General features: G+C 33.7%; 1 protein-coding gene across 1 annotated transcript in view; it reads left to right on the forward strand.

Moving 5' to 3' along the window:
* Positions 1-12,591, forward strand: part of LOC109538198 (guanylate cyclase 32E) — a 61,216-nt gene that overhangs the window by 6,440 nt on the left and 42,185 nt on the right. Inside the window, exon 2 of the mRNA XM_048663693.1 lies at positions 7,232-7,446. Within this exon, the coding sequence (XP_048519650.1) occupies positions 7,232-7,446 (215 nt within the window). The remainder of the gene's footprint in view (positions 1-7,231; positions 7,447-12,591) is intronic.

Raw genomic sequence — 12,591 nt, forward strand, 5'->3', positions numbered from 1 at the left:
CAAACAACAAAACTGTCATCAACATAGCGAAACCAACACTTAGGTTTCCTCACGGCTGTGTCCAGAGTGTTCTTCTCAAATTTTTCCACAAAATAGTTGGCTATGTCCACCGCAGTTGTGGACGAAACGTCAGGAAGAAATACTCATACACCACGGCTTCAAAGCCCGGAAAACATTCCTAAATGTGATTTAACCAGCCGTGAAAGCCTTCATAGTCTGATAATAGCGTCTTCCAAATTATTTTGGAATTGGAATGACTAGAAAGATAATCATACCGCAATCTAGTTTTAATTGGGTTACAATACCATGAAATTTTAGGTCTTGTTGCAAACTGTTCATAGTTCGTTGGACTGTATTTGGAGGTTGCAAATTCATGTTTGAAGTTTTTCTTGATTTTCTCTCAAAACGCTTACTGTCTTGTTGTAATTTTTTATAAGATTTTGGGAAAGAGACATTTGGAATTTGAGCTCGTTGGCAATGTTTTTCTGATCGTTTTGCAATGCTGTAATCGCGTCGTGGTATTTTTGACCACCGTCAGAATCTAACGATCCGAAAAGCCATTTATTTACTTTGCCATACATGACTACATTCAATAAACCTCGTTCTTTAGGAAAATGTGAATGCAAATTCTCGAATTTCTCTGAGGCTGCCTGAACTAGATATTCAGTTCTCAAAAGAATATTTTGGTTCACTACTTTCAAATGTTTAAAATACTTTCTTATGGTTTTTAAATACTGTCCTAGTCTTGTTACTTGCTTAACTAAGGGTTTTAAATCTATATTTACCTCCCTTAAATTTGTGTTTAGTATCGGATTATTTAACAAGGTCAGTGTCACGTCACTCGCTTGTTGGGATGAACGACTAGGAATAGCAATGTCAGCGTCAGACTCTTCATTGTTCTGAAAAGACATTCCTTTATTAGCTTTTGGTTTACGTGCCCAACTTTTGTGACATTTTTCCCTGTCTTAGGTTTGATATCACTTTGACTTATTAAATTAACCTGTTTATATTTCGGTAGGGTTTTTGATCGAGATTTAGTTTTGATGTATGCGTTGTCTTGATTTTCAAAGTTCGGTGGATCTGATCGACTTTCATTTATTTTGGTTATTATAACTTCATTTATCTACTCGTTAATTTCTTTTACGTTCTGATACAGTTTGTTTGAAGTGTCTATATGGGTTTGAATATAGCTAGAAATTATAGCATTATCATTTAAATCAAATGGGTTGATGTACTCTTTTAATACGCCTATTATGTGTAAAACTGGATCTGTGTTTCATATGGTTCCGTAAAGTCGATTGTTTTGGAAACTTTTTGTCGTTTGATGATAATAATAATATGTCAGTGATAATAATCTGATTTTTATATTGGTTGCCGGGTCTTTCTGTAATTGGTATCTCTAGAATAAAGTTTTCGGTTGATGAGTGTACTGTATCCAAATCGAGATTCATATTGTTGTTGCATTGAGGGTGGTTTGATTTGAATATTGGTAATAATGTTTATTTTCGGTTTTTCTGTGGAAATTATTGGTTGTAGTATTTCTTCTAACGTCATTTTGTCTATATCCGGTAAAGTTTCTGGGTGTTCTAGAAAATTTTAGATTATTTCGTCTGCATCGCCTAAGTTATTGGGTTTTGATTCGTTTTCAAACATGTTTGTCCCGACTAGGTGTCTTGAGAGAACATCTGCTGCTTGGTTGTTGTTGCCTTTCTTGTATTTGACCTCGTAATCAAATCAAACTTTAAACGCCAGCGAACGAGTCTTCAGTTTGATTCTTTCAGAGAGATTAGCCATTGTAGGGGTTTGTATTGTAGGGGTACTGTATTGATTGTAAATTTATTGCCTAATAGATATGGTCTATTATATGTAATATTTACAACTCCAAACGATTGCGAGTAATTCCTTCTCTATTGTAGAATAATTTATCTCGGTTTTAACGTTCTTGGTGCATAACAGATTGGGTGGTTGTCTTGAGATATAATTCCTGAAATTGCAAAGTTTGAAGCATCGGTTGTTAGTTCAAATGTTTTAGAAAATCAGGGTGAACTAATACTGGTTCTGAAGTTAGCAGATTTTTACATGTGTTAAAAAATTCTATAAATTCGCTTGTGTGTTCTACCTTTTCGTTCTTCATTAAACACTTTGTTTTGTGATTTTGGCAAAGTTTTTAATGAACTTCCTATAGAATCCTAGGAGTCCTAAAATTTTAATGTTTTGCTGTGCTTTGGGAATAGGGTAGTTTTGTATTGCAGTTATTTTATTGTTGTTGGGTCTGATTCCTTCAGGTGTGACCAGATGACCATGGACTTTTCCTTCTAATAGTTCGCATTTGTCAAGTTGAATTTTTAAGTTTGCTTCTCTTAATTTTGAAAATACAAATCGCAAATTTTGAACATACTTTTGAAAACTAGTGCTGAAGATAATAATGTCATCCATGAAAACCATGCCCATTTTATTTTGCACTTTCTTCAATACTTCATCCATTATGCGTTGAAAAGTAGCGGGTGCATTTTTCAATCCAAAGGGCATTCTTAGGTAATCAAAGTGTCCATTTTTTACGTTGAAAACTGTTTTTGCAATTGATTTTTTTCCATCGCTATTTGATAAAAACCGAATTAGGAATCAACACCCTATAAAACTGTTTTTAAAAAATACAATTTTATTTAGAGCAACTGATATAAAGGTCTGACCACAACAAAAGTCTGGAACAGAATCATAAAGCTAAGTCATACAATTGCGAAGCTAAGCAATAAAAGCACAATCAGCAAATATATAGGTACTGAGATTGCAACTAACTAAGCTAACTATATACCAGAGGTGTACAAAGTTAATGCATACAACTACCGCTTGCTAAATCAAGGGTTGAAAAGTACTGCGCTCTGCCTAATTTGTCTAGGATGTGTTATATGCTCGGAATGGGATAGCGATCATCGTTGCAAATTTGGTTGAGTTTTAGGTAGTCTACTACCAATCTCCATTTTTTCTTTTCGGAAGCATCAATTTTTTTTGGTACTATCCAGATGGGTGATGACCAGTGATGCTCCATAACGGACTGATTATGCCTTTTTCAGGAATTTCGGTCAATTTGGTGTTGCACTTCTTCCTTATATGGGTATCTGTACGACTTTGTGTGTATGGGAATATCATCCGATGCCCTAATTATGTGTTTTACCTTTGAGGTGAAAGTTAATGGGTCATTTGTTTTGTGAAGGATATCAGAAGTTTTTGCACAGTTTGAGAATTGCTGATTTTCTTCGGAATTCATGTGGTTCGTTCGAAGAAGATTTCCAACATTTAGATTTTTCTCATTGGTAAAATTTTGGAAATTTTGAATTACATTTCCAAAAGTGTACAACTCGTGTTGATTGGTTTCAAAAGGGTCGACTGGAAACGGTTCATTCAATGTGAAATATACAAATTCATCGCTGTTGTTTTGCATTTCAATAGGAGCATATCCTTCTAAAGCTTGTGTTAAAATTTGTGGAACAAAGAGTTTGTTATTTATTTTTTATGGTTTCGTTAGAATTTCGCCTTTAAGTATATTTACGGGTACGTTCTTTATAGACCTTTCATGGGGGTTTAGAGTTATTGAAAAATTTACGTCATTTCGTGTTCGTACTTGAATGGAATGCTGGTGTTTTGACCTACAAGTTTTTGTTCATTAGATCGATATTGAACTTAATTTTTGTTAGATCGGTTAATCCTAAAACTCCGTCAAAAAAATCATGAAAGTTAAAAAGAATGAAGCTCATATTGCTGTTGGAACAAAATGCTGGGAATGTGGTATTTTCGGCTTCAAAATGTGTATTTTTGCTACCAATTGCGGTTTTGATAGTGCTGATTGTGTGATATATTTGGGTTGGGAAATACTTTTCTGAAATTTAGGGGTTGAGAATGGATCGTCAACTTCCGGTGCCTATAAGAAGTTTCAGTTTAGAATTTTCGATTTCAACATAGGGAATGGCGTTTGTAGAGAAAATGTTAATTTCTACTAGGGATGCTTTTCCTGTTGGGCTTTTGACTGAAAATTTTCAGAATATCCTTTATTATCTTCTGGAATTTCCTGAATTTGGGAGAAGTTTCCTGAACTGTTTTCCTCAGAAATTAAATTAGATAATTGATTGTCGTCATAGGGTAGTTGGTAATCATGATAATAGTTATCAGCGTAATTACAGTTATTTTTGGGTGTAGAATTTTCGTCATAATATTCATTACTAAAAAGTTCCTGTAAAACCGGGTTGTGACCTGAAATAGTTTTGATTAAAAAAGTTTCGAGCTGGGTTTTGAGTTTGAAAATTCTGGTTAATAGGGCGTTGAATGGAAGAGTTTCTCGATATTCCAGACATTGGAACTGCTTAGCAACAAGTGTTGCGGTGTGTGTTTCGGTAGGAAAACATTTTGAGGACGACCGAAGACTTCTCTGTTCGTTGTGTATCTTTTTGGGGGTAGTTCTCTGGGTTAAGCATGAACTGGTTGACAAAGAAAGTTGGCTTTTGGAGGGTTATTGTGGTTTTGTCCAAAAAAGTTTGGAGGACTGTTTTGGTTGCAAAGAGATTTTGATGATGGTTAAAGTTTGGTTTTCGATTTTGAAAAGCTTGGGAATTGTTTGTTCTTTGTTGGAATGGAAAATTTTTGAAATTTCTGTTTGGATCTTAAAAGTTATCGCATAGCTTTTTAAAATTTTCGAATAGCATCTTCTAGAGATTTAGGCTTCTTGATGTACATATTGTTTTTAAGCACACTAGTTAGTGCATCCTGGAATGAAAGTGTTGTTTCATCATAGTAGTTTATATGGCATAACTTTTCGTTAGTACAGATGTTTAGATCGTTACTCATTCCTTGGACTACGTTATTTCTGATTAGCTGTAAACGGCTTCCAAAGTCAATTAAGTGTTCATTTTTGTTTGGACGCATTATAGTGAGTTCTTGAGCTAAACAGTCTAAGCCTCTACAATCAGCAAAGCATTGTAACAGGGCTTGTTTTAGTTTAGGTCAGCTATATAGTTCAGCTCTATTGCCTACCATAGATTCTGCTCTACCAATTAATTTTTCTTCAACACACTCATAGAGGTGCTGGTCTAGATCGGAATCATTGAATTCGCGATATTAGTTAGTGGCTATTACATTTTCACATCTTTTTACGAGTTTGTTCAAACTATTTACGTCTCCATCGTAAGGTTTGATGTTGTCTAGTTTACTTTTTAGTGAATCCGAATTTATTTTTGTTTCAGGTTGTGCCATTTCGCTTGCTTCGACCGTTATTTCGTTTATAGCTTGAAATGCTGATGAATGAAAGATGGGTTAGAAAGGAAAAGCAAGCACTTACAGTATTCTTCCTTTCTCAATTCTCTTGGGACGTTTTGTTGATCAATTTGCAAGGTGTTGATAGTGCTGAAGTGTTGAAACACAAGACGTCCTGTCCAAAGATTTGGGTCACTTAACCAGAGCACAAAATTGATTTTCGCCGCACGATTCGACTAATCACGTTATATCCGATTTTTACTGAACGATTCAGAAAGTGGTTGATCACGCCGCACCAATCCAACCCTACCGACTGCGCCAAATATAGATTTTCAAATGAAAATTTTATTTTTAAAAACCAAAGTTTTATTTTGACGTACAAGATTTCGCGTGCTGAAGGCCTGACAGAGAATTTAGAGTACTTATAGACTAGATAGAAAAATGCTTTACCAACAAAAGTCTTCAAATGCGCTGCTGCGTTCGTGGTTTCCATTTATGGCGTGGATATAACTAAATAACAACTGATGACTTAAAATTGAAACATTGAAAAGTACTTCAATAATTTTTATGTTCCCTTCAAAATTATTTTACACAAATTTCTGTCCTCGAGACATGCAAAAAAGTGTATACTTCAATCCCATTTATGTCGATTAGTTTGCGAATTCTTCATCGACGGGAAACGTAATCAAAATATTCAAGCAATACGAAATTTCAAATGTGTGTGAACATTCCTACAAAGTATTTTTTAGTAAAAGGAATTATGTGTTTTAAATGTTTGGTTAGCTTGTTTGCTAAACGCGAATAAAAACATGGACGTATTAATAACAATATTAAAAGTTGGTCACGTAACTTTCCTAAAGGCACTCTAATTTCGACAAACTAACCCGGTTAACGGAGAATCGACTAGAGCAGTTTTCAGATGTTAAATTCAAATGATTCGATTAAAGCGCTTGTCAGCAATTTGTATAATTTAACATATTGACTCAGTTTATCAAACACTTGGATAATGTTACTTAGCTGAATTATTTGAATAACGAAAGGTTTGAATCGCTCCTGATGAAATCGAATGTGCCCACGAGCAAGTTATATAGCACGCATTATTTGTGTTTTAAACATCGTTTATTGGATCTAAAACAATACACACTAAAGACAGACGTTGAAGCAATACCCTTTCAAATGGAATAAAAAGTGTATTTTTCATGTTTCAGTAAGCTTAGTTACTTTTTTCGATAACGTATTTTTCAGATGCCAAATTCGCCGAAACATCGCGCTTCACCTAAAAACATGGCCTTATTATTCTGATTTGAGACTAGAAAAAAATGTTATTGAAAAACAGCTCGGCTATATCAATTAATAGAAGTGTTGTGGCAATTTAATGCCAAAGCACTAAACAGCGAAAAAAGCATATTGAATTTAATTTGGGAAACATGGATTGTCTTCGAAATATGTTTTCGAATGAAAATGTCTAATGGTTCATGAAATTCACATCCTTAATTCAGATGTTCGATTTGTCCACTACTTCAGCAATTATCTCTTGATTTCTTAGCATTTGCAATGTAAATTCCTCTTTAAATTCGATGTGAAATTGCGGCTCATAAACAATCAGTAAAACTGTCTCACTCTCTGTCTCAGTTACTCATGTAATGCATGCATTACTGATTCCCTGCATGAAATAATAAAATATAATATAAATTAATCTTTAAAAAATTGTTATTTATCTATTTTTTTTTAAACGCTGGAACATGCGACTTTTTGTCTTTACTGTTCAATTCTTCACGGCAACATTTCTTATTTATTTTACAACCTCTTAGAGAGATATACAAAACTTAATGCGTAAAAAGTATACAATTAGTAAGAAAATACCTACACTGGAAACGAGATATGTTTTATTCTCAAATTCATGAAGTTAAACGGCAAACTTATACTTTGCAAACACATATCAGAAACGCTACTTACCTGACTTGATATTGCCTGGCTTCCTACTTTCTAGGCTTGCTACCTGGGAAAAAGCTGACATACATAGCAGCCAACATTGGAATTGCGTCTGCATCGGGTTTTCCAAAAAGTAAGTCATCCACCACGCAAGCAATCAGAATGATGACGGAAATGAGGGATAGTGGAGCCATAGCTTTCATTGGTCCTGATGACACTTGTTATCCTGAAGCTCTGGTAGCTGCTGCCTGGAACTTACCCATGGTGTCTTATGTGAGTCTGAAAAACCACTATTTTAACAAATATTTTCAATCTCAAATACCCCTAACTGAAAATGTTTAATACGAATGTTGGCACCTGCCTCAGTTTAATCGAGACAAGAAAACGTTTAATTGCCTACAGTAAAAAGCCATCCCCAGACTATTCAACAGGACATTAAATAATATGGCTCGATTAAGTTAGCGGTAAGTTGTATTAAAGCAGACTAATGTCTAAACTTACTATTAAACGTTTTTGTAGCTCGGAAAGGAATCGCGGTTTACCATTGCTCGGAGGGTTATAAAGAAAGAAATTAAATTATGAGATTAGGTGGCAACAAAAGGCAGTAACGCCTTAACGCAATTAGAACTACTGCATATTAATAAGGAAATGGTTATCATACATGCATGTGTTATAAATATATTCATATTTTGTTTTAACGCGCATCAATTCTTGCTGAAATACCATTATTTTCGTCCAATTTAAATAGTATTTCTATGGCTACTAATTAATCTAAAAATAATGTTGCAAGATGCCACCTTGCCTTGGAATGAAAATATGAATTAAGGACATATAGAACTTTCCTTGAAGTGCCTTTTTATATTCGCTCTGCGGTCGTTTGATTCAAATTTGTATCAAAGTTCTTATCAGGCTTCCGCAAATGTGTATTTTGCAACCATACGAATATTGCGATATAGTCGATTAAAATATGTTTAACCTTTGATGTAAGAAATCTAAAAAATATGTTTTCGGAAGAATTTTGATTATTTGTTTCCATTAAGTACAGATCGTTCCAACGTTGAGTTACTGCTGGAGCTTGGCATTAACTTTGCCCTTTTATTAAATAGTTTTATTTTAATATTTTATTATTAGTTCAATTTATAAGCGATCGTGATAAGTCGTATTTTTTTTGTTTTTGGAAAATTATTGCATTCAAATAATGAAACATTTTCATTCCCTTAAAATAAGTCGCACATTCTGCATTATATACTGTTACAAACTTGTGTTGCGTTAGAAGGTTTATAAAAATATTTTCAATTCCTCAAATATTCCAATTTTGTATCTTAATTTTTATCGACTATTGTACCTGAAAATGGTTAAATTAATTATCAATAAACCGAAAGTTTCAAAGTAGAATTACGTTTCATGACAAAGAAGGCAAACTCTGCACTCTTGCACTCTTGCACTTTTACAAGTCAAAATATTGATCAAAGCTCATCAATTTTAATCCAAAATTCCAACTCAAAAATCACATATGGAATAGTATATTATGGTACAAGAGACAAAAGTGGAAGTTTCGCCACTGCTTAAAGTTGACGCCTGAGGCGAACCAAGGGCGTCATGCACGCAGTGGCGGACCTTCGGCTTTCTTCTCTTTGTTTCTCGCGTACCGTATACCATTTATCATCATCATCTTTCTCTACTTCATCCCGTGTGGAAGGTAATAACTTTCGCCACGCATGCTGACAGCTTGACTTTGACACTGACTGTCAGCTAACTGTTTTGACAACATTTTCAAAGGCGTTTTTTTCAAAACCTTATACTTTTTCCGGCTAGTTTCCACTGACAATCAAGAATTTAATTTTCTTGACCCCCTGCTGGAAAATACACATGTTCGCCATTTAGTTCCGCCCATTATTCAATTCAATTTTCTTTATCCCCTGGTGGAAAGTGAGTAATTTCGCCACTGTTTTCGATGTCAAAAGCATTACTTTTACCAATACAAATTTTCATTCTTCCGTGTGTAATAACTTTTGCCACGCACGCTAACAGCTTGACTGTTTGTCACTGACTGTCAGCTGACTGTACTGACAACATTTTCAAAGCCTTTTTTTTTCAAAACCTTTTCTAATAACTAACTAACCATACTAACTAAACTAAACTAACTAACTAAAATAACTAACTAAACTAACTGAAAATAACAAAACCTAACTATTCCCGTCTAGTTTCCACCGAGGATCAAGAAAAATGATGGGTATACGGTACGCGGAAGTGGCGGAATATAGGACTACTACCTATGTACTAGCTACTACGAATAATGGGCGGAGAAGTAAATTGTCATTGTCATGCTATTATAATGAGTAAAAGTGATTCTTTCGCAATCGAAAACAGCGGCGAAACTGTCTACTTATCTACAGGAGATAAAAAAGATAATTTTCCTTTCATTCTCAAGATCGACAAAATTATTTTTCTTGATTTGAGCCAAAAGGGGTAGATACGTCTTAGGTAAAGTGCTCGGGATATAATAGCTCACTTCTCGACCTAGGTATGTAATGTACTATTATATGTATATGTTCAATTTAAGCCAATTTACTGATTTCTGTACAGCTTCGCGCACTGAATATTGTGTTTTAAAGTGGAGATAGCTGAACAAACATGATTATTTTATAATTCATAAAGGATGTTTTTGCCTTAAAACTAACAAACTCATATAAACGATTTGAATAAGGTAAATCAAAAGTAATAAATCATGTCGCTGAAATAAAGTAATAATAATAAATATTTTGAAGATTTTACAAAATCTGATTTGATAAGAATAATGACTTGCAGCTAAAAGCTTGCAATAAGTACCAATATTTTTACAGCATTATTTATTATCTTCAATTATTCAGTCGTTAAGTTATTTGTATTTATAGCTTATCAAAAGATGAATACACATAAAAATTGTGCCTTTTAAACTGCCCGAAGAGCCTTGCATGAAGAGTATATCAACCAGGATAAAAAACTTTATTAAACATATGAAAATGCCATGAAAGCTTAGCGTTTGTTCTGTATTCGACATATGCGCTCAACACACATACGTTATGAGAATGCGAATTTATTAATGGTTAAACATAACCCTCGCCCCATGTTATGCGCAAAAATAGCCTCATTCTTCGTAAATATTGTGTCACATAATGTTTTGCTTACGCTGCAGTTTATAATTATGAATCATGTATATGTATGAATGCGTTAATGAAGCCATAGTCACACGAGGAATCAAATTAACAAATTCTTTATTACTAACTAACAAATTAGCGTTTAATGCCCTTTAAGTAAATTCAATTCTATCTTTTTCAGCAATTGTTTGCAATTTAAATTTTTCAGTAATCTCAGCTTTTCACTTTCGTTACTTTCAAATGTGAACACTAAGAAACAGAAAAAAATAAAACGATATAATTAAGTGGTTTGCAAAATTTATACCTCACGGTTGGTCCTGATTTGTTTATTCTAATGGGAAAATATTAAATATTCATCAGGAAGGCAGAAATTGTTAGACTGGAATAAACAGCAGAACTCAAATGGACCAAAAATTACATAAAAGCGCGTCTGCTCTGCTCGTTGGCACATACTTGAATGAATACAAATAGGCGCGTCTTTTACTTCGAGCGAGTGGAGAAAAGCACGTTCAGTGTGAATAAGTTTAATTTTATCCCTAAATATTACCATTTATATTCTTCAGACAGATCATTTTTCTCCAAAAATGTGAAAATAACGGCTAATCCTGTTTATAGGTCAGTCAATAATTTAGGTCTATTTTCAGCTTTGTTGAATGGGAATGATAAAATGTTTTAATCACAGTTCAGCGATCAGATGATGAAAAAATTGAGATCTTCTTTGTGACTTCATTTTTAAATTATACCTGGCCACGGCTGAATCGAAATTACTTTCAACAATTATATAAAGAGACAATAAGTATACACATTTTTTTAATGGCAAGATTAGAAACCGGCAATAAAAAATACAGAAGTCTGATAGAAAGCAACTCTAAGCAAGATAAAGTCCGGACAATTGGATTGAGAAACGCAGGTTTCAGCTTTGATCAGCGTGTTTTTTGTGTGTAATTTTTTTAGATGATAATGATGTTTAAAATAAGACACTATTTTGGAACAATGTTAAAATTCAAAATTCACTCTATTTCCCCATTTAATTAAATGTGCAGGTGTGTTGATTTTTCGTGTATTATTTAAATTTTTAGACGTTCGACATCAAGCCCGTCAAACAATAAGCTCAAAAACGAAAAAAAAGCTAAAATAGAGTAGGTAATTCCTATGAAGAACGAAAGTTCCAGGGCCAAAGCTGTGAGCTCTCTCCTATTCTATGAGCTTTTGCAAGCTGAATATGTAGGGTGACTCAATAAGCAACAGAAGATCATGTTAATAACGATTTTTCTAAAAAGCATATTTTTTTATGTAAATCAAAGTTGTTCATCAATTAAAGCCATTTGACAATTGGCAAAAAAGTTTTAATTTTTTTGCGCAACCCTGTTAAACAAGAGGCGGATAATTTTTTGGATTGAAACTTATATTACAAATTTAGAGTTTATGTATAAATCTCCTGAAAAGAAGAATGCACACTCGACTTTCTCAATTAATTAATTAAACACTTCTCCTTAGCTTCGGCCTTGCGAATATGAAACTTACCACCCACCTAAGAAACGAAATAAACTCCATTACTAAACCTCGACTTTCTGCATCATATTGATGTTGAGTTTCTCTCGACAGGAAAGTTCCGCTAATCATGCATCATCACGACCTTGTTACAGTTGCCAATATCGAAAAAGCTTTAGTGAAAAATGAACTGAAGCACAAAAGAGAATTACGTTATCCTCAAGGCGAACAGTAATAATTCAATATCTCGGACAAATATGTGCGCAGCTTCTGAAGTAACAGAAAACTTATTCGCTGGTGCCAATTTATCCCAGAGCATTTAGTATGCTATTATCTGAATACTGCTTTGCATTGAAAACGGATTCTATTGCAAGCGTACAGTTTTCCGTGCCAAAACATATAAATAAAGCAGATTTTCTAAGAAACACAAACAAATATTATCGTGGCTTTACCAATAACAAGCTCGTCAAAGTTAATTTATTGTTATTGTGTATTGTACTGTTTACACTAAATTTAAAAAAATGTAGTTTTGTAATTTTTAAATTGCAATGAAAAATTCTAGTAAATTCTAGTCAGTCTACTTAAAACACTTTGCAATTCCGAAACAGGGCATATTTGAGTTCACTTTTACAAGGAAGACTTACATACGTAGAATACGTGGTGAAAATGAGCCACTTGTATGAGGCTAACATTTGAATAAGCTAGGATTCATCTGAAACTTAATTGGTACTAGATAAGAATCCCTGAAATTCAATGAAAAGATCGACAAGTAAATAAAATGAAAATATAC

This window comes from Dendroctonus ponderosae, unplaced genomic scaffold, assembly GCF_020466585.1.
Source record: "Dendroctonus ponderosae isolate FM_Combo_2020 unplaced genomic scaffold, Dpon_F_20191213v2 Dpon_F_20191213_2, whole genome shotgun sequence".
Classification (NCBI taxonomy): domain Eukaryota; kingdom Metazoa; phylum Arthropoda; class Insecta; order Coleoptera; family Curculionidae; genus Dendroctonus; species Dendroctonus ponderosae.